General features: G+C 45.0%; 1 protein-coding gene across 3 annotated transcripts in view; it reads left to right on the top strand.

Moving 5' to 3' along the window:
- IFT122 (intraflagellar transport 122) overlaps nucleotides 1-23,326 on the top strand; it is a 335,375-nt gene that overhangs the window by 184,651 nt on the left and 127,398 nt on the right. For all 3 annotated transcript variants that reach the window (XM_029601417.1, XM_029601416.1, XM_029601414.1), the window contains 2 exons: nucleotides 19,070-19,241; nucleotides 20,844-20,946. In XM_029601417.1, coding sequence (XP_029457277.1) covers nucleotides 19,070-19,241; nucleotides 20,844-20,946 — 275 coding nt within the window. The remainder of the gene's footprint in view (nucleotides 1-19,069; nucleotides 19,242-20,843; nucleotides 20,947-23,326) is intronic.

Below are 23,326 nucleotides of genomic sequence, written 5' to 3'. Positions count from 1 at the left end.
GTGGCGTGGATGAGATAGATCAGTTGGAGTCCGGGAATGCTTGTATGAATATCCATGTCTTTAGTCTTTTTTTGAAGGTTGAGATGCATGTTTCCAGTCTGAGGTATGGGGGGATGGAGTTCCATAACGGTGGAATGGCTGTGGAGAATGCCCGATCTCTTAATGTGCTGTGTCTGGTAGATTTGGGCGGGGTTACCTGTAGCGATCCTTTGTATGCATCTCTTGTCGGTCTTGACGAAATATGTAGTTGGAGAGGGATCTGTAGGTCAATGGGCGCCAGTAGGTGGATATTTTTGTATGTAGTAAGAATGGCCTTGTATATTATTCTAAAGTGTATAGGTAACCAGTGGAGGCTCTTTAGGATGGGGGTTATATGATCCCTTCTCCTGGAATTTGTCAGTATTCGTGCAGCTGTATTTTGTACCATCTGAAGCGGTTTGGTGTATGAAGCGGGAAGGCCAAGTAGGATGGTGTTACAATAGTCTAATTTTGAAAAAATGATTGCTTGCAGGATGGTTCTGAAATCTTGGGCATGGAAAAGAGGTCTAATTCTTTTCAGCACTTGTAGTTGGTAGAAACAGTCTTTGGTAGTTTTGTTGATAGTGGCTTTGAAATTCAGGCGATTGTCAATTAGGACTCCTAGGTCTCTCACTTGTGTAATTGTTGGTGTGTCTTGCTGTGTCGAGGTGATGGTGCTGTTCTCAGAGGTGATGAGCAGGAGTTCAGTTTTGCCGGAATTTAGTACCAAGTTCAGGCTGGTGAGGAGGAGTTGAATTTTTTGAAGGCATGTGTTCCAGTAAGCCAGCGTTTTTGCAAGGGAATCCTTAATGGGGATCAGGACCTGGATATCGTCAGCGTATAGGAAATGTTTGAGGTTGAGGTCGGTGAGAAGTTGGCATAACAGTATGAGGTAAATGTTAAATAAAGTAGGAGACAGGGAAGAGCCCTGTGGGACTCCTACTGATGAAGGGTGTTGTGAGGATTCTTTGTTCTGTAGCTTGACCTTGTATCCTCTATTGCTGAGAAAGGATATGAACCAAGAGAGTGCTGTGCCTGAGATACCTAAGGAGGCTAGCTGGTTAATGAGTAGTGAATGGTTAACGGTGTCAAAGGCTGACGAAAGGTCCAGTAGGATCAGTAAGAAGGCTTGTCCTTTATCAAGGCCCAGGATGAGGTGATCTGTTAAGGAGATGAGGAGGGACTCCATGCTTAGTGTTTTGCGGAATCCGTATTGGGATGGGAATAGGAGGTTGTTTTCTTCAATGTAGTTTGAGAGTCGGGTGTTCACCAATTTCTCCATGATCTTGGCTATGAAGGGGAGGTTGGCGATCGGTCGGTAGTTGTTTGGGTCATTAGGATCTAGGTTTGGTTTCTTGAGTAGTGGTTTGAGCGAGGCCAATTTGAGGTCATCTGGGTAAGATCCTTGTGTTATTGAGCAGTTTATGATGTCTGACAGGGATTTGGAGATGGCGTCAGGAATTGATAGAAGCAGTTTCGAAGGGATGTGATCCGATGGGTGAGAGGATGGTTTCATTTTCCGTAGAATACCTTGGATCTCGATGGAGGAAGTGAGTTCCAGTTCAACTAAGCGGGTATTGTTGAAGGCGGTCTGAAGTGAGGTTGATGTAGAAACGGTGTTAGTGGGAAGCTGAGTTAGAAGTTTGCTGATTTTGTTGTTGAAAAATATTGCTAGTTCTTCCGCTTTAGATTTAGCTTGGGTGAGGGCGATTTCTGGAGGGCTTGTTTGTGTGAGATTGTGTCATCTCAAGCGGGAAGCGGTAGAGCAAACCCTCGTCAGGCTACTGGACCTGGGCACAGTGGTCCCAGTCCCGAAAGCGGAGCTCGGCGCAGGCCAGTATTCTATTTACTTCATGGTCTCCATCGGCCCATTTTGACCCTAAGAGGGTCAACTGGGCCCTCCAGGGCCCACATTTTCACATGGAAACTTTGCGAGCGGTCATTGCGGTGGTTCGCCCTGGACAGTTCCTCGCCTCACTTGATTTGACAGAGGCGTACTTCCATATTCTGATTCACCGCTCCTACCAGAAGCATCTTCGCTTCATGTCCTCAACCGGGATTTCCAGTTTCGTGCCCTATCTTTCGGCCTCGTGACCGCACCACGTACCTTCACCAAGGTCATGGTGGTGGTGGTGGCGGCGGCGGCCCTTCATTGGGAAGGAGTCCTAGTCCACCCCTATCAGTGACTGGCTTGTTCGGGCCAAGTCGGAGGCTCTTTGCAGACAGGCGGTGGATCGGGTATTAGCTCTCCTTGCGTCTCGTGGTTGGATAGTAAATTTCTCCAAGAGCAGGCTTCAGCCCTCCCAGGTGCTAGAGTTTGTGGGAGCCCGCTTCGATTCTCTCGTAGGAAAAATTTTTTTCTGCCCCGTGCGCGGGCCCTCAAGTTGATCGACCAGGTTCAGAATCTGCTCTCGCTCTCTCTTCCAGCGGCCTGGGATTACCTACAGGTCCTAGGGTCCATGGCTTCCCCATCGACCTAGATCCCTGGGTCTTTGCTAATATGCAACCATTACAGACAGCTTTGCTATCCCGTTGAGAACCGGGGTCGGAACAGTTTCATAGTCCTCCCTCTTTTGGACTCTTCTGTCGCCACCTTACAGTGGTGGTTTTCGCTCTTTCATCTTTTCAGGGGAATTCCACTTCGCTCTCCACAGTGGACGATAGTAACCACGGACGTCAGCCTCTCGGGCTGGGGTGCAGTCTGCCTGTCTCAGTCCACTCAGGGGCTCTGGTCGCCAATTCAGACGTGTTGGCACATCAATCGCCTGGAGGCCCGGGCGGTACTTTTGGCTCTGCAGGAGTTTCTGCACCTGATACGCAACAAAGCGTCAGGGGGGGCACCCGCAGCTGCTTGGTGGCCCTAGAAGCCAGTCGGCTCCTTGTCTGGGCGGAACGACATTTGGAGTGCCTGGCAGCCTCCCACATCGCGGGCAAGGAGAATATTCAGGCCGACTTTCTCAGTCGTCAAGCACTCAATCCGGGGAGTGGGAACTCCCGGACGTAGCCATGGATCTGACTGTCGACAGGTGGGGTCCCCCCCACCTGGACCTCATGGCAACCTTACGCAATGCCAAGGCCACTCGTTTCTTCAACCGCTGGAGGGAGCGCGGCTCGGAGGGCATGGATGCATGGCAGAGATCCTTCTGTACTTGTTCCCTCCGTGGCCTCTGGTGAGAAACGTTCTCAGGTGAATAGAACTCCACCAACGGACGGACCTCTTCGACTGGGTCATCTTCTTCGTCTACTTCAGCAGGGGCCCGTATTTTTTGACCGGGCCGATCGCCTTTGTCTAGGGGCCTGGTTTTTGAACGACGACGCCTGAGGCGTAAGAGCTATAGGGAGGAGGTTATCTCCACCCTGCTGCGAGCCCGGAAGCGGTCGAATTCTCTAGCTTATGTGCGCGTTTGGAAGGTCTTGAGACTATTTGTGAGGAGTCTGGTGTCTCAGCGCGCCCCGCGCCGATCTCGTTGGTTCTTTCCTTTCTGCAGAAGGGTCTCTCCAAGGGTCTTTCCTTCAGTTCCTTGCATGTGCAAGTTTCCGCTCTCGGCTCTCTCCTGGGACGGATCGAGGGTCATCCTCTAGCGGGCCACCCGGAGGTGGTTCGGTTCCTGAAGGGAGTCAAACACCTGCGTCCACCCGCTCGCAATACTTACCCGTCGTGGAGTCTTAATTTTGTTCTCCAGGCCCCTGTGCTTCCCCGTTCAAACCTCTCCGTCGGGCTATGGTAAAGGATCTCACCCTCCAGGCAGTTTTCCTTGTTTCTATTTCCTCCGCTCGGCGAGTTTCCGAGATTCAAGCGTGGTCCTGTCGGGAACCTTTATTGCACTTCTCTGATTCCGGTGTATCCCTCAAGACGGTGCCTTCTTTCTTGCCGACGGTTGTCTCCACTTTCCATGTCAATCAGTCGGTAGAGCTCCCAGCATTCTCTCCAGAGGAGATTGCAGGTACCGCCGGCGGCAATCTTCGCAAACTGGATGCCAAACGAGTCCTACTCAGGTATCTCTAAGTCACCAATGACTTTCGGGTCTTGGACCACCTCTTTGTTCGCTGGAGTGCTCCCAATCGGGACAAACCGGCTTCTAAGACCACTATTGCGCGGTGGTTGAAGGAGGCCATTTCCTTGGCCTCGCTTTACCAAGATCGGGCGGTTCCGGAGGGCTTAAAGGCTCATTCGTTGCGTTCTCGAGCTACTTCCTCGTCGGAGAGTCAATCAGTCTCCACGCACGAGTTTTGCGGGGCGCCACATGGACGTCCCTTCATACTTTTGCTCGATACTACCTTCTGGATGTACAGGCTCCGGATTTTTGGCTCTTTTGGGTGGCAAGTGCTTCGAGCAGGACTGTCATGGTCCCACCTGGGATAGGAAAGCTTTGGTACATCCCACTGTCTGGACTGATCTGGGTACATACAGGGAAAGGAAAATTAGTTCTTACCTGTTAATATTCGTTCCTGTAGTACGAAGGATCAGTCCAGACGCCCTTCCCTGTTTGTCTTTCTTTTCTGTCCTCTCGAAGCTTGTTCTTGCAGATTCACAGATTTTGATACTTCATTCTTTGCAAGAATACTGAGCAATTACACCGGAAGCCTTGGTTGTTCAAGTACCAAGTATATGGTAAGAACCAATTTTCCTTTCTTTGTGGGCAAGCACAACAAACCACTACACAAGATGGGACTCTGAAGTTGAGGGTTGTTCTGAAGTAGTTTCTACTAATATTACTACTACTTAACATTTTATAGCACTACACAACATACATAGCGCTGTACAAACACATAAAAAAGACAGTTCCTGCTCAATAGAGCTTACTTCTACCCATGTTACATGTCCCATGTTACATGCCCTTGCTGGGACAGGGGCAGGAACTTCACTTGTACCAGCCCTGTTTCTCACGGGTTGAATCTTTGGGTTCCAGGGGCCAGCAGAGCATAAGAACATAAGAAAATGCCATACTGGGTCAGACCAAGGGTCCATCAAGCCCAGCATCCTGTTTCCAACAGTGGCCAATCCAGGCCATAAGAACCTGGCAAGTACCCAAAAACTAAGTCTATTCCATGTTACCATTGCTAATGGCAGTGGCTATTCTCTAAGTGAACTTAATAGCAGGTAATGGACTTCTCCTCCAAGAACTTATCCAATCCTTTTTTAAACACAGCTATACTAACTGCACGAACCACATTCTCTGGCAACAAATTCCAGAGTTTAATTGTGCGTTGAGTAAAAAAGAACTTTCTCCGATTAGTTTTAAATGTGCCCCATGCTAACTTCATGGAGTGCCCCCTAGTCTTTCTACTATCCGAAAGAGTAAATAACCGATTCACATCTACCCGTTCTAGACCTCTCATGATTTTAAACACCTCTATCATATCCCCCCTCAGTCGTCTCTTCTCCAAGCTGAAAAGTCCTAACCTCTTTAGTCTTTCCTCATAGGGGAGCTGTTCCATTCCCTTATCATTTTGGTAGCCCTTCTCTGTACCTTCTCCATCGCAATTATATCTTTTTTGAGATGCAGCGACCAGAATTGTCCCTCAAGGAGCAATCAGAGAGAGTTTGGGTGTAGACAGTGGTCAGGGCTGGCAGCGAGCAGAGACTATCTAGATTCAGTCCAAGAGTCAAGGCAGGCAGAGAGAAGACGGAGTCTGGATCCAGGCCAAGGGTCAGGGCAAGCAGCGAGCAGAGAGTAGTCAGGATCCAAGCAGGGGTCAGAACTGGGAAGTCAGGCCAAGAAAGACGGGATGGACAGAAACGAGACACCAAGGAACAAGACAGGACAGAACAGATAGGATAAGGCAATGAGAAACAGGGCATGGCAGGGAAAGGACAAGGTACAAAGGGCAAGGCAAGGGCACAACCAGGCAAGGCAAACAGCAGGCACATAGGCAGGAACAACGAAGCACAGAAAAAGCAAGCCAAGTACGGGAACAAGCAGCACACACTGCTAGGAGGACCTGTTGCTGAGGCAATGATCTATGGCTCCAGCTGGGTTTAAGTGGCCCAAGAGGCCTGATGTCGTTAGGGAGCGCCGAGTCCTGGTTCCCGCTGCGGGACCTTTAAGAGCTGCGCAGGAGCACGTGCACGTGCCTTAGGAGTCGGCACAGAATGGCCGGAGGCAGATGCAATGGCAGCGTTGGGGCTGGTTAGTGGCATCCAGGGTGAATGCGGCTAGTCATGGGGTCATCCCATGATTGGCCAAACGTTACAGCTAGTATGTTCTGTTTTCATAGATGAGCAGCTATCACTGCTGGGCATTTGGTGAATACTGTGGGTGCGGCTGCGAGACTGAAAGGCAAGACTTTGGTAGTGATGATTTTGCAGGGTGAATTGTGGGTATTTTCAGTGAACTCTGTTGATTAGGATGTATCCATAGGCATCTTTCAAGTCCAAAGATACTAGCCAGTTCCCTATTTAGAGGAGTGGTAATCTATCTATTGAGTTCATCTTAAATGTTTCTTTTTTTAGATATTTTAATCTCTGTTATCTAGAATTAGGTGGCGATCTCCTTTTTTTGGAATCAGGAAGTATCTGGAATAAAACCCTGTTCCCCTTTGAGATTGAGGAACTGGTTGAATTGCTTTTGTCTGAAGAAGCAACTCCAACTCTTTCTGTTGTAGGTGAGCTGATAACTGATCTCATGAATGTTGATGGTAAATTGGGGGATTTGAAGGAGGCAAGCTTTCGAAGTTTAGAAAATATCTTGTATTTTATTATTTTCAAAACCCATTTGTCCGATGTTATGTGACTTGTTCTTCTTGAAAAATTGAACTTGCCCCTTACTTCCGGGTTTGGAAATGGGTTTTGTAAGTATGCTTGATCAGAGTCGAAAGGACTAAGTGAATCTCACAGGAGGCAAATTGTTTTGCCTCTGTTGAGATCTGATAATATTCTGTTGCCTGGATTGTACCTGCTGACTTTGCTGCTGTGGCTGATGTTGCTGATGTATGAATATTGCACCTTGTCTATAGAAATAGTAAGGATCATATATTTTCCTTTGTGAGTAGATGTATGCCCTTTTGTAAGGTTCTTCTTGTATCGCCGTTGTGTTGATGCATCTTGATGAGAAGAAGTGAGACTAAAGAGCAGAATTCTGGTTTTTTATTGCTTCAACTGTCTTTTACTTTATCTCCAAAAAAATTATCACCTGTATAATATGTATCTGCCAGTTTTTCATGGACATCATCTTTGAGGCCTGATGCCTTTAGCTACACTAGTCTTGCTGCAATAACTGTTACAGATACCCTTGAAGCAGTATCGAAAGAGTCCTAAATTAACCTTGTAATATGTTTAGCACAATATTTGGCATGTGCCATGATTTCCTTGAAGGGATGTTGTTCTTTGACTGGTATCTTCTTTGTTTGTTCCTGAAATTTCTTAATGTTGTTATAAAAATATTGTATCATTCCTCTTCGTTCAGGCAGGCCAGTTCACACAAATGGGTTATGCATGCCGACTAGCAGATGGAGATAAACTGACTTGCTGATGTCACTCTTTATAGTACTGCACCGACATCTGCCTGCTAGTATTCTCCATCTCCAGCAGATGGTGGACATACATATCTACTCTGGATGTAGGCCTGTCAGGACTGGGACAGGTTGGCTGAAGAGCTCCTGAGGTGATAGCCAGACTCCCTCCTTCAGCTGAGCAGAAAGTCCTTGAGACAATTCCTGCTGGAGGATAAGAAAAAATACTGGGGAAGCTTGGTGATGAAGGCTGTTAGCTCTCTTCCTCCGTAGACACCAAAGTTGCTTCCAGCTGAAGTAGGAAGCCTTGGTCTCAAATACCCCTTCGTCTTCTTGGTTTTCAGTTTGCATGCATCGTTTCTCTTTTCCTTTGTCAGGACAATACAGAATGGCTGCAGAAAGCAAAGTTTGTGGAACTTTAAAAAAAAAAAAAAAAAAGTTCAGTGCATGACTCGGAGCAGGAGCAGCAGTGCTAATCAAAACGAAAGAGGCAGAAGATGGCAGATGCATAGGGAGCAGGAGAGAGTTGTTCTGCTGTCCCGATTTCTTTTTACAATATTTCAGCTAAGAATTGCTTGTTAAAAATGCTGCATACCAAGCATAAGGCGAAAGTGAGAGATAATTTTCCAGAATTGGAGTTTGGATTGATGGGACAACAGAAGATTAATAGCTTTCTCGTGTCCACGCCACAGACGCCGGAAGCAAGGGCCGCTGAACGGGAGGACCAGGAGCTCGGATCCCCCACTTTGGCCGAGGAAATCTCGCTTAGCCCGGGAGCGCCAGATACACCTTCCCCACCCCAAGGTTTGGATGTGGTGGTGGGGGGGGGAGGGGCCATCTGAGTCCCTGGGGAGGATTGGCGCTGACCCCAGAACACTGGGTGTGGACGGAGAGGCCTTGGCCTTTCCGCATGCAGTGTTGGAGGAGGGGAGAGAGACTACCCTAAGATCAGTGAGGGCAGCTTTGACGCCCGGAGGCACGATGAGGCCTGTGCTCCCTAAGGAGTCTGTACCGGCAGGAGGTAACATCGAAGTATTGACCCATGGTGACGCCATTTCATTAATACCTGGACACGTTTTTTCTTTGAAGAAATCAGCTACTGTGACTTTAGATACCATTTGGAATGCCTTGGTATCCATTGAGTCGACAATAACTTCTTTAACTAAAGCATTTCTGGAATCAAATAAAAAAGGAATGGATACTGAGAAAATCATGAGTTTACAGCAAGAGAGATTAGAAAAGATGGAGGAAAGAATTATTCCAATTGAAAAGATTCAAACGAATTTAATTCAATTCGAAAGCTCTTCAATGAAGAAACTTGAGAATATCGAGAATACACTGAGATTTTTGAATCTTAGGATACTCAATTTTCCTATTGTGCATAAAATTCCTGTGGTGGACTTCTTTAAGTCATTCCTTGCAGAAAGTCTTAAAATTCCAAGGGAAACCATGCCTGTGGTAACCAAGGCTTTCTATATACCACGGAAGACTCCGGATTCCAATGGAACAGTGCCACAAGAGCAACAATCTATGAATATAACTGAGCTGTTGGAAATGTCTTCAGAAACAGAAATTTCAGCTAGAGGAACTTTATTTGTTTCATTTGCTTTTGAATATGATCATAATTTAGTATTGTTCTTCTTTAGAAATAGAACAGCCCATTTTCATGGGCATAAAGTATGGGTTTTCCCAGATATTATGAGATCTACACAAGATCGGAGAAAAAAGTTTCTAGAAATGAGACGGGAGGTGCTAAATTGTGGTGCTAGATTTCTTTTGAAGTACCCTTGTAAATGCTTAATAAGATTTCAAAATGAAAATTATGTATTTCTTGAACCTGTACAATTAAGGTCTTTTCTAGATGCATATGTCCAGGAAGTTCAGTCTTGATAGTATGGTGTGGAAATGCTCTAATGCGCCTGATTCTAGGAGATATCTAGTTTATTTCTTATGAGTTGAGCTCCTTTTTTTCTTTCTTGGCTCCCCCTCATATTTCTTATAAAAATTTGAGATTGAGAGTTTACAGATACATTTCTTTATGACTATTATTGTAATAAGTGATATTTCATTGACAATCTCTGTTACTTTTCAGTATTAAAAAAAACAAAACAAAAGATGCAGCCTCCTGAGCCATCAGCAGCACCGCTGCATCTTCTTGGGGCAGTTTATTTACTGTGCCAGCGGAGTCGAGCACGTGGTTTCCACATGGCAGAGGGACACAGCTGCCATTTCAGGCTGCAGCAGGATCGTGTGTGTCAATCATGGCGCTGGGCAGCAAGCGCAGGAGGAGCTTCCGATATGCACTGCCGATATGCGGGCAGTGCAGCCATGTCTCTCTCTTCCTCAGCTGGTGCCAGAAGTGCTTTGATGCTCAAGGGGAACTGCCACCAGCAGATTTTACTTCCGCAGGGGCCTCTTCCTCAGAGGTGGAGAGGCTGGCAGAGGGGGAACACCCACCAAGGGAGGGAACTCATTGACTCCCCCTGGATGAAGAAGAGCTCTCCCCTCTACCCTTTTTGCATATCCCCACAGGAGCTACAAGCAGTGGTTTGGAGGTTGCTTTGTCCAATCCCATAGTACCAGGTATGGATCTGACATCATTCTCGTAGGCAGAATTTTTCAAGGGTCTGCAGACCTTTTGCAAAGGACAGGAAGGGCTGTGTGCAGGGGCAAAAGGAAACCCTAGCCAAGGCCATCCTCCCCAAGAAGCTGGAAATGCATCAGTCCTTCCGCTCCCCATCTGAGACAGAGGAAGCAGCGGAGGGGAGTGGGATCAGGTGGTAGAAGATGAGGTCGGTGCTCTCTTGGATGATTCCTTTGGTTAGTCTGGCCCTTCTCCAGGTGTCTTGGGAGAAGTGACTTTAGAAGAGTTTGAAATCCTGCCAGATATGGAACCGCACAGAACTATGCTGTGGTTATTTCATCGGGATGAGTTGCCAGGCTTGTTGTATCAAATGCTGAAAGTGCTGGGAATGGAGGCAGACAAGGCGGACTCGGCTTAGACGCAGAAGAAAGACCCCCATTATGGTCAGTTTGCGCAAGGTGTCATGTTTTTTCCCTATTCATGAAGCAATTCAACAGATGATTGATTTAGAGTGGAGCGCTCTAGAAGCAAGTTTTAAGTGGGCTCAGTCACTGGCAGAAATTTATCCCCTGGACCCTAAAGCAAAGAATCAATTGCATTTCCCAAAAGCGGAGGGCCTCTTGTGTGCCATTTCTAAGAGGACCATGATTGCATTGGAAGATGGAGCTGCTTTATAGAATGCTCAGGGTAGGAGAATAGAAGCTATCCTGAAGCAAGCCTACGTGGTGATGGCCATGAGTTTGCAGGTCTTCGCTTGCTGCTGCATGGTAGCTCAGGCAAGTTTGCGATTGACCCAGGATAATCAGTACTTTACTTAAAGCCAGGAGCTAATTTGGAGCCGATGCAATATTTTTGCACAGAAAGCGGGCACTGAGCAGTCAGCACCTGATTTCTTAACCCATCCCGGGGGCATCATGCAATATTTAAATTAGGGGATCATGTTAGCAAGGAGGTGTTAGGGTTGCTTGTGCGCCCCTAGCACCTCCTTGCCAAGGAGAGCCCAAGTGCATCGGCTGTCCGCTGGTTAGGAAACAGACACTGAGTTTATCGGCATTGGTTTTCCTAAACGCTTGTCAATTGAGCGTCCGTTTCCTGCACCCGATTGCCGGTGCTTTTTTTTTTTTAACTTTTTTTTTTTTGGTTGATTTACTTTAGTTTTTCCTCCTACTTGATATCGCAACGATATTAAGTAGGAGGCAGTACAGAAAAGTTTTTTCTTTTTTTTTTAATTTAATCTTTATTAAGTTTTAAACAAAATACAAAGCATTTAGAACTTTGAAACATGTATCTTGTTCGTACAAAGAAATTAATATAATCTCAATATCATATTCACACGTAATATGTACTTCCCAACACTTTACAACATATTAGACCCCAAACAGTTAATGGGGGTGGTGCTATGCAAGTTAAAGGAGAATTTAAAGGAAAAACATATTTATCCAAAATCTTTGGTTATCCAGAACAAGCAGCTAATTACTATATGACATCAATAATTACTACTTTAAGAAAGTAGAGCTCTTTTGGCTTCAACAAAGTTTTTCAATTGCTCAGGGTGGTAAAATATATAACTATTATTCTCATATTTCACCACACATTTACACGGGAACCGTAAGATATATGATGCTTCCATAGCTATTACATCTGGTTTCAGAGCAAGAAAATTTTTTCGTTTAGTTTGAGTTACTTTTGTAAAGTCTGGGAAAATTCTTAACCAAGATCCCATAAAAGTTTCCTTGATCTTCTTAAAATATACCCTCATGATTAGTCCTTGATCAATTTAATTAAAAAACGAAATTAACAGCGTTGATCTTTCAGCTATCTCGTAATCAGAGGATTCAAGGAAATCTGTTAAGTTTTCCAATATGTTCTGTGGCATTTGTTGGCTTGGCTGTACTTTCCGAACTGGCAGGAATTAAACTTTTTTTAAGGGGGGGATCTTCTCCCGAGCTATATCCAATATTTCAACTAGGTAACGATTTAAGGTAATTTTAGGGATTTCTCCGATCACCCTTGGAAAGTTTATTATCCTTAGATTTAAATGTCTCAGAGAATTTTCGATGTTCTCAATTCTTCTGTTTACTGCCCCACAGTCTTAAATTATATTCACTTGGACTTCCTTTATTTTCTTCACATCATTTTCTAAAGTTATTATTTTCTCTGATATCTCCAGTCTGTGTCCTTCAAAGTTTTTATTTAATACTTCCATCTGTTGGGATACAGAATTTATCTTCGCAGAGCAATCAGAAATTGACTTTGCTAAAGCCGAGGTTAGACTCCATAGCGAGTCCAAAGTTACTACCTCTGGTTTTGGAGTGGCTACACTTAAATTAAGTGATTCTGAGCTTACCCCTTCCTTCTCTCCTCGTCTCAGACCATCTCCAGTTGTCGACTCTCCGATATTTCCAGGAGGCACGGGGGTTCCCATCGTTGCAGCCCCCTCAGTTCGGGTTTCTCGCAGCTCCCCACCGGGGCCTCGATCCGAACGTGGCGTCGATGTTCCCCGCTCTGCCGGAGGCAGCCGGATGTCTAGCAGACTGAGGGATAACTCTTCCGAGGTCGGGTCACATTCTCCTCCCTGTGCCCCAACAGCCGGACCTCTCAGTTCCTTCTTCACTGCTCCTTCGATACACTGTGTGATGGTTTTCTGTCCCATAGACTGCGAAGGAGTAGAGGGGTAAGTCCTTAGCTTTCCTTTTCATTTCGGAGGCATTATTTTACCGAGGAAAAAAGATTAGAAATCGAAATCACAGGAACAGCTTCACAGCGTTACCTCTCTGGAAGCCATCTTGGCTCCACCAGTTTTTTCTTTTTTTTTTCTGAACTGGTTTAATGAGCGCTCAGCTATTAATGCCTGCTTCAGGCAGGCGTTAATTTCTGATCACTAAATGTGCGTGCTAGACGCACTTTTTTTTTGCATAGGGAGTGAATAGCTAATAGCCTCATTTACATGCATTTGCATGTGATGAGCACTATTAAATTCACTCTGCGTTGGATGCGCCTTGTAGAGGCACTAAGGGAATTAATTAGCACCTCTACAACCCACGTCCAACTGTGGGTTAACAGTGCACTCGGCTGAGCGCACTGTATTGCATTGGCCCTTTGGTGCATACTGTGGCTCAAGGAGTGGCATCGGCAGTAGCAGCTAGACACCTGTGGTTGTGCAGCCAGTTGGCTGATATTATTTCTAAATCCAACAACCAAGTTACCCTTCGAGTGCTGCCTTTTGTTCGCAGAGCAATTGGAGAAAATGGCAAATTGATGGGGCACCCCAAGATTACATGTTTGCTGGAGGATAAGAAGTCAACTCCCTGCTCCTCCTTCTCTAGAGTTCGGTTTTGGTACTCTTGACGTTTTTGCTCTTCTAGAGGTTCAGAAACACAAAAATCTCCATTGGGAGATCTCAGTCCTTTCAAGCAAAGAGGACTGGGAAGGATGGAAACTCTGGCTCTGGGGCTTCCCATTCCTCGCAATGAGGCTTTAGGGGTCCATCTTACGATTCCAGAGATAGGTGGCTGTCTCATTTTTATCGAAGGTGGATTCATATTACTTCAGACCAATGGGTCCTGGATGTGGTGAGATACAGCTATGCCCTGGAATTTCACCGGTCTCTCCATTCAACTCTATTCAACTCTGTAGAAAAGAAAGCAGCTGTGCAAGCCACCTTACAGTGGCTGATCGAACTAAAGGCTATGGTTCCGGTCCTAAAGGGGCTGGAAGGTATGGGTCGATATTCCATTTTGTGGTACTTTTCGCCCTATTTTGAATCTCAAGGGAGTCAGTAGGGTTTTGTGCATGACCCACTTCGGAATGGAAATCTTGTGCTCAGCGATTATGGCAGTGCAGCAAGATGAGTTTCTCGTGTCTCTCGATCTGATGGAGGCCTATCTGCATATACCTGTATGGGAGGAACATCGGTGATTCCTGTCATTCACGGTGGTTGGTTGGCTTTATTAGTTTCAGGCTTTGCTGTTCGGATTTGCTTCAGCGCCCTGAACCTTTTCCAAGGTAATGGTGGTAGCAGCTGACCTTAGTAAGGAAGGTATCTTGGTACATCCTATCTAAATGACTGATTGATCAGAGCCAGGTCAGTGGTATTTATTTATTTATTTATTTGTTGAGTTTTATATACCGTCATTCGGTGAAGCCATCACAACGATTTACAAGATTCAAAAGGTATTTTCTTAACAATTGTGAATTAAGGTATAACAGGATACATATTATAAATGAAAAGTTAATCTTTTTTATAGTCCAGAAAAAATTCATTTTTGTGTGAGAAGGGTTTGTTTGGTGCTGGTTGGTGACAAGTTATTTCATGGATTTGGTTGGTAGTTCTGTTGGGTGTTTGGAAGTTGTGATGTTTGATTGTCAATGTAGACTTTGATTGTCATTGTAGACTTGGTAGAAAGCAAGATCATGTCTCACAGGGTGGTCCAGCTGCTACAGGAACTAGATTGGGTAGAAAATCTAGCCAAGAACAATTTACAGCCAACACAGACTCTGAAATATTTGGGAGTCAAGTTCGATATGGCACAAGGCAAAGTGTTCCTTCCGGAGCAACGTATTTAGAAGCTTTGGGGATAAATATGGGCCCTGCAGGCGAAGATTCATCTGATGGTATGGGATTATCTGCAGACATTGGGATCTATAGTGGCGACATTGGAAGTTGTTCCATGGGCATGGGCGAATATATGCCCATTTCAGAGGAGGTTGCTGTCTTGGTGGAATCCTCAGTCTCAGGAATAAATGGTACGGCTATCCCTTCCATTGGAGGTGAAGTGGAAGTTACTATGGTGGATGCAGAGGGATCATCTCGCCAAGGGGGCGGACTTTGAGATTCCCGTTTGAATAGGAGACACTATGGATGCGAGTCTATAGGGCTGGGGAGCCCACTGCCAGGAGCTAATGGCGCAGGGGTAGTAGTCATCCGAGGAGATGGGATGGTCCATCAGTCAGCTGGAGGCTCATGATTCAGTTGGCATTCTTGAGGTTTGCAGACCAGTTAAGTGGAAGAGCAGTAAAAGTGTTGTTGGACAACACCACACAATTGCATACATAAATTATCAAGGGTGAATACGGAGTCAAAAGGTTTCTCTGGAAATAGATGAACTGCTGCTATAGGTGGAGCAGTATCTTCAAGCACTGTCGGCCGCTTACATCGAAGAGGCAGACAGTGTTCAGGCGGATTATCTCAGCTGTCACGCCTTAGATCCAGGAGAGTGGGAACTGACAAATGAAGCCTTTCAGCTCATCGTCTCTCAGTGGGATCGTCCCTTCTTAGATCTGATGGCGAGCCATGACAATGAAAAGGTACAGTGGTTTTTCAGTTGCAGGAGGGACCCTAAAACGCTCAGGATCAATGATCTCATTCAGACATGGCTGAAGGATGAATTGCTTTATATGTTTCCCCATGGCTAATGATCGGCAGGCTACTGCAAAGGATTGTGTGGCATCCTGGCTTAGTGCTTCTGGTAGCCCCGGAATGGCTACAAAGGCCGTAGTATGCGGATCGCCAGCATCTGATAGTCAACAGGCCATTGTGATTGCCGATGTAAAAGGAACCTACCGCATCAGGGGTTGATCCTACACAAAAATCTGGATCAGTTTTGTCTTACAATTTGGCCCTTGAGAGAGCTCGGCTGTTGAATCGCGATTTTTCCTCGTTGGTGGTGAGCACCTTGTTGCAAGCTCAAAAGGTTTCCATGTCCTTAGCTTATGTGAGAGTTTTTGAGAGTTGGTGTAGGGAGCGAATGTGTCACCCCTTCAGCGCAGGGGTGCCTTTTATCTTAGACTTCTACAGGAAGGTTTGGTTAAGGGGTTGGCCCTCACTACACTCAAAGTGCAGTTCTCTGCTTTGGCTTGTTATAAAGAACGAGTTCAAGTCAGACCTCCCTTTTCACATGTGGACGTTGCTAGATTTTTGAGAGGAGTTAAACACTTTTAACCACAGTTACATATCCCAATGCTGCTCTGGGGTCTGAATCTGTTTTTTTCTTTTTTGGTGGATGCCACCTTTTGTCCCCTTCAACAGCTTTCATTGTGCTTACTAACCTCAAAGATGGTATTCCTGGTCACTATGGGGTAGATTTTATAAATTTGCGCGAGGGCGTACTTTTGTTCGCGCACCAGGCGCGAACAAAAGTACACTGGATTTTATAAGATATGCGCGTAGCCTCGCGTATCTTATAAAATCCGGGGTCGGCGCGCGCAAGGGAGTGCACATTTGTGCAACCTGCGCGCGCCGAGCACGGCACGCATTGCCTGTTTCCTCCAAGGCCGCTCCGAAATCGGAGCGGCCTCGGAGGGAACTTTCCTTCGCCCTCCCCCACCTTCCCCTCCCTTCCCCTACCTATCCCCCCACCCAGCTTTGTTGCCAGATTTACGCCCCCGGTCCCGACCTGAACTGCCCCCTGACCCCGGTCCCGCCCCAGACACGCCCCCTCCCCGCCCCTTTTACGAAGCCCCGGGACTTACGCACGTCCCGGGGCTGTGCGCGCACCGGCGGCCTATGCAAAATAGGCGCGCCGGCGTGCGCAGGGCATTTAAAATCCGGCCCTATATGTTTGGTCAGGATGATTTTGGAATTTCAGGCTTCTTTGTGTCGAGAGCCTTTCTTGTTGATTATCCAGGACACAGTGCAGATTAGAACTGTGCTTTCCTTCTTGTCAAAGGTGGTTAAGGATTTTCACTTAAATCAGTCCGTTTCCTTACAGTCTTTGGACAGGTCTTGAGATGAGCAAGAGTTTTGTGTCTTGTGCCCCTTGGATGTAAGGTGGCATCTGTTGCAGTATCTTAAGGTTATCAACACTTTGCAGAAAACGGATCATCTCTTTGTCCTTTATGGTGGAGCTAAGAAGGGGGAAATAGCTTCACAAGCTACAATGGCAAGTTGGATAAAGGAAGTAGTAACGGCGGCCTATGTAGTGGTAGAGAAGCCTTTGCCCAGGTGAATTAGGGCTCATTCTACTAGAGCCCAGGTGGTGTCCTGGATGGAGTTACAATTGCTATCTCCATTGGAGAGTTATAGAGCAGCGACGTGGTCTTCCTTGCATACTTTCTCAAAGCATTATCGTTTGGATGTGTAAGCACAGAAGAATACATCATTTGCAAGGGTGATCTTTATGGGAGCACAGGCAGCCTTTCACCCTTTGAGGGAGTAGCTTTAGTACATCCGACTTGTGTGGACTGGCCTGCCTGAACGAAGAGGAAGGTGAAATTACTTCTTACCTGATAATTTCCTTTCCTCTAGGACAGACAGGCTAGTCTACAGTCCCACCCTGGGCTGCATATGCTGCTTCTAAATTGTTTTGTCTATTCTCAGGGATGTTATTAACAACAGAAATTGGAGGCCAATAAGAAATTTCTGATCAATGAGGATCTGGGTAATTGAGGATTTTCCTTTTCTTGCTATTGTTATTGCATTTCCTTTCCTGAGCCCAATGCTTCTTGGTCTCCTGGAAGTAAAAAAAAAAAAAAGTAAGAATTCTTGTGAGTTCAGGAAATGTTTGTTATAGTTTGTGTTGTTCAGTTGTCCACAGTTGGCTTTTCCAGGAGTACTGGCAGGTTGATGTCAACCCCCTTATAGTGCAGTACTATATAAGAGTGACATCAGCGAGTCAGTTTATTTCTGTCTCCATCTGCTGGTTGGAGTGCATAACCCACTTGTGTTGACTGGCCTGCCTTTCCTAGAGGAAAGGAAATTATCAGGTAAGAAGTAATTTCATCTTTATATCTGATGCACATCAATTCTGGCTTGTAAGATAGCACCTTGATACACCGTTTTTCCCACTGTATCGCGTGTTCTTGATCAAGTGTTCATCACAAGTGACCTTGTGATGAATTTGAATAAGATTTTGCCTTCTTGGCTTTTTTCATTGTGGATTCCACAGTAATAGTCATGAGGGAATTTCACTCTCATGTCCAGAACATTTTTGCCACTAGTGGTCTAGTGAAAGGTATCTTCCAGAATTTAGCTTAGACTTTCATTAGAGCATCATGCATTGGTAATGCCTTGTATTGTTTCATAGGCTGGATGACTCGTAGGAATCTTTACGGTATGTAAACACATCTATGCCAAGGCTTTGGCTACGCAGTGCATTTCTCCTGTGCCAGTGATTCTTCAGTGCTGGTGAATCTCCTCACCCATGCTTCTCTGCCCACAGTTGTGTGCTAGGTTTTTTTCGGTGCTGGTGCTTCTGCACGGTGCCTATTCAATGCAGATGGTTCTCAACTCCGACTCCTCGACACCAATGTTTCGGCACTATGCCTTTTAGACTGGCGTGTCCAGGCATCGGTACTTCAGCATCATTGTCTGTACTGCTGCTGCCAACTCTCAACTTTATTTTGATTTATTTTGATTTGATGTGCTAGGGTGCTTATATTTGAGTCGGAGTTCCCGGTAAATTAGTGAACTCAGGGACATATGCCTGCATGGGTCACAATTAACAGAATCATGATCCAGTTTGAGGCATTTCAAATAAAGGGAATATAAAGCCAATATGGACAGTTTGTGTCCACATTGTTAAATGTTTTTTGAACAAGCTTTTCCCTTTTTTCTCCAAAGATATTCTGGAATTTCGCAGTGACACAGAGAGAGAGACAGCTTCCCAATTGTTCACTGAGCGGACGAAAGTGGGTGGAAGAGACTTGCATGCAGAGATGCAAGTGCCAGAAGGCTTGTGCATGCTTGGAAAGCAAAGTTGAACTTTCTGGGCTTTAAGAGAAAAATGACCTAACTCAGCACTGTCTGTTGGCATCACTCACCTTATGTGGTGGTATGTTGTGCTTGTCCATGGAGAGAAAACAAACATATATCTTAAATGTGGGCAAATAAAAGAATTTTAAACTGACAGTGCAATGAAAAAGTAATGGAATACAGAGTTAAGGGGGATTCTGCCTATTTTGTAGGATGTTGTTGATTCACTTGGAGTTTCCATCCCCACATGTATCTTAGGATTGAGTTCTGTGCCCTTTTGACTGATTTCTTTGAGAATCATACTGTTGATTTCCTATTTATAGGTTGATTGATATAGCCCGGAAACTTGATAAAGCAGAACGTGAACCTTTGTCAAAGTGCGCACATTATTTTAAGAAGCTTGAACACCATGGTTATGCAGCAGAGACCTACATGAAGATCGGAGATCTAAAAGCATTGGTTCAGCTCCATGTAGAAACTCAACATTGGGATGAGGTGAGAACAACTGGACCTTATACTAGAGGGATGATCCTGCTAGAAACATAAAAGGTACTCGTGCCAAGAACAGACATCCCACTGCAAGAGATTCGAGAGTATACCTGCTCTTCCCTGCATGAGAAAATGAGGTTATCAAACTAAACATTGGGAGTAGGGGTGGGTAAACTAGTTAGGAGTACACTATATTGGACAATCCCTCCCTGACTACAAAGTTTTAGAATGACTTAGCAGATCTGTTTCTTTCCAAATCCCTCAAAATCATCACAAGTCATATAATTGCTGGATTTCACAAGCCTTGGACATTTTAGTCTATTAAGCAGAGCACTAGAAATTGTGAAGCTTGGAGGTGATTTGGTCACCTACTGATAAAAATTAGGGCAAAATAGTTAATATGCTTACATTTTGCCACATTAGTCACCTCTCCATTGAATTTCAGTCCAAGGCAGACCTGTGAAGAATAGGAAAGAAATGAACCAAACAACCAGTGCCAACTAACAGTTACTATGACAGCAGTTAGCACAGCTGTTATTACAGAGATAGTGATCATTAGCTTTCTAAGGTGTATAATCAAGTTAGAAGTATAATGAAAAAAATAATTCTGCTCCTTTTCATTTCAATAAAGAATTGCGAGGAGGGCAAAAAACATCTTGGAATCCCAGGAGAGGATAAAATCGTGCTCTGAAGAAAACACATCAGAGACTCCTCTAGAGTCTTCTCATTAGAGAGAACTGCAGTAATACTTATAATAAATCGGATTTCATGTCTAGATTACCAAGATTCATGATAAAGAAAACCAGTACAAGGGATGGCAATAAAGAGATTTATATCTTCATTTTTCTTACGATATTATAGACTTTCTTGAGCTGACTGATATCCATGGTTAAAGACATATGTTAGTAGTACTGCAACAATAAGCTTAATTAACTTTCAGAATAAACACGTTCCTTTGGGCAGAACAGAGATGCTCCAAATGCGTTTTTTTATAAACACTGTACTTCCTTTTCTCTAAGACTTGTTTGCAAGCACGGTCAGCTATGTCGTGTGTAAGTGATGGTACACTGAAGGAGTTAAGCATGAAGTCCTTTACTACCAACAGTTATGCATGAATAGACTGATGTACATGCATAAGTGCAGTGTACTGACAGGCATGCATTGAGTGACTTGTGTGTAAGTTGGAATGGCCGGACTAATGAACGTGATGTTTCCATAATGCATTGCTGCACTGTTCCACTGTGAGCTCAGTGGATTAGGACTCTCTCTTTTCCTTTACTTTAGAGGGCCTGGAGGTCAGGTTTAGCTTGGGCACTGTGTGTTCAGAGTTATCACCCTTCTCTGTTGGTCACTTGTGTGTATTCCAGACCCTACATAGTTTGACACAATTCAGCACACAATTTTTCAGCAGTAGACTCTGATTGCACTGCATACAGCACAAAAACGAGTCTTGAGGTACATCAGCAAAGCTATGACAGGGAAGCTCAATTTCTACCCGACTCTTCTCATATAAGAATATTAACATTCACCAGGATGTTCTGTGTAAGGAAATATCTGTTATGCGCAATTTGGGCATGGTATGATAAGACATGCCTTCTCCCTTGGCAGGCCTTCGCCCTGGTGGAGAAGCATCCGGAGTTTAAAGATGATGTGTACATGCCTTATGCTTGTTGGCTGGCTGAGAATGACAGATTTGAAGAAGCACAGAAGGGTAAGAATTCTTCCAAGTTTCCTCTGATCAGAGCGCAGCCTGTCGCTGAGAGATCCTAGAAAATAATAACCAAACTGAGCAGTGGGCAGGGCATTTCTGGTGGATGCTACTATAACCAGGCAGGAAGTGGCAGTCCTCTGAAGAGCCTGTTTTGCCTTTAATGCAGATTCACAAACCATTCTTTTTTATAACTTATGTTTTATTCAAACTTTTCAAGCAAAAATACAATTTGTAACCTAGCACATTTTGGGCCTGATTTACAAAAGCATGTACATGCTTAAAACTGGGTTTTATACGTGTAAATTAACTTTAAATGTGTAAGTGGTCTTTCGAAACTCTCTGCAATATATGCCATTTAACAGTAGATAGGTTTTACCCATGTTAAGTGCACTAAATGTGGGTAAATGGCTTTTACAAATTGCTGCAATAGTATTTAACATTCACATGTGTAACTCCTTTGAAAATTCACCTGAATATTTTGAAGCATCTAGTTTTTTGCCACATGGTATATTGATAATGAAGTTGCACAACATATGGTTCTGTGGCAGTCAGTATTACACTATACCTAGGGATCTTCATTTTCAGTTTTATTTTTCTTGGGAATTTATTAGAATTTATTATAATCAAAAATGAGAGAAAATCAGTGGAAAAAAACTGATTTTTTTTCCATTTGATTTTCTCTAATTTTGGTTTGTATTAATAAACACTGATAAATTCCTAGGAAAAATCAAATCTGAAAACAAAGGCTCCTAACTATATATCATGAAAAGTTACCAGTGCTTACTTCCAAGAACTTCTGCTATGTCATCACACAATCACAAGTTCGCACATCTGTGCTGTCATGCCAGGAATGCATTCCGGTAAGCACCATGTTCCTCTTCATAGCCCAGATCAGTCCAGACAAGTGGGTTTTGCATCCCTACCAGCAGATGGAGGCAGAGAATAAAAACTTTTCAGGCACTGCTACATAACAGAGAGTGCCACCTGCAGTCCCTCAGTATTTCTCTGTCACCAGTAGAGGTACTAAACCTGCAGTCTGGAGTTTGAAATTAAAAAAAAAAAGAAAAGACTTTAAAAAAAAATGTTGCTCCCCGTGGTGTTAGGTTCCTTCGTGAGCCATCCCTTGGATAGAGCAGGGCAAGTGGGGGGTTGGATATCCCTGATCTGACTCGGCCCTTATCTCCCAAAGGGAGGGAAAACCAGGAGTCCTGATTCCGTCGCTCTCTCCTTTTCACCCTCAGCCGGCAGCCAACTTCATGCAAAAACAGAGAAGTATTCTTTCTGCTCCTTGCCTGGTTTTTGGGTTGCTGTTGCTGTAAGGTAGGAGCGAGGCAGCAGGGCTGCTTGTGAGCCAGGAGGCCAAGGGCACAGGTGAGCAGGAACACCAGCAATTCGGCGCTAGACCAAGTTGGGGCACTGTTGGAGGTGGTTAAATGTCGGGTGTGATTAAGTGTCTCTCCTGCGTGGAAATGTTTGTCTCCTACCCTTGTCAGCAGCAATCCTGTGCACCGCGACAATGTGTTGAAGACCTGGGGATTAAAGTCACGCAAGAGGATTCGAATAACGAGGGAGTGAACCCTGCTCTGCTTGGACTGCATGGGCCTCCTAAGGCTTTTCCTTTACCAAAGAAGGTGAAGAAGTTGATAGACAGGGAGTGGAAATCTCCTGAGGTGGGCCTTAAGATAGCCAGGGCTATGGCTAAGTGCTTGCTGGAGCAGACCTTGCTGGAGCAGACCTTGAGCTTTGGAGACTTCCAAAGATAGATTTATTTATTTATTTATTTATTTAGAATTTTTCTATACCGACATTCTTGAACAAAATATAGATGCAATGGTGTTAGCCGTGACCAAGAAGACGACCATCTCTGTGGCAGGATCAGCCGTGTTGAAGGATGTGCAGGATCAGAAGTTGGAGATTCTTTTGAAGAGGCTGTTTGAGGTCTCAGTTTTAAGCCTTTGGGCAGCAATCTTTGGGAGCCTGATGCAGCAAGCTTGTTTGTGCTGGGTGCAGAAGACCCAGGAGAAGACAGCTGCAACTGATTCTAGAAAGGTTGCCCGGTTGGAAGCGAACATGGCCTATGCGGTGGATGTCCTATACAACATGGTCCAGACATTGGCCAGGAATATGGTTTCAGTGGTGGCAGCATAGAGATTCTCGTGGTTGCAAAATTGGTCGCGGATGTGTAGTCTAAAGGACAGCTGTGTAATCTCCCTTTTAAAGGAAAGCTTTTATTCTGAGAGGATCTGGAACAGCTAATGAAGAATTTGGGGAGTCAAAAGGGAACAAGTTGCCTGGAGATAAGTCCAGTAAGATGAGTTTTCCACAACGCTCTCATTTTTGAAAGGCAAGGAGGTTTCACTTCAACAGGAATTCTATATCT

The sequence above is a fragment of the Rhinatrema bivittatum genome, chromosome 4, assembly GCF_901001135.1.
Source record: "Rhinatrema bivittatum chromosome 4, aRhiBiv1.1, whole genome shotgun sequence".
Lineage (NCBI taxonomy): Eukaryota > Metazoa > Chordata > Amphibia > Gymnophiona > Rhinatrematidae > Rhinatrema > Rhinatrema bivittatum.
This window is presented reverse-complemented; position numbering and strand designations above follow the sequence as displayed.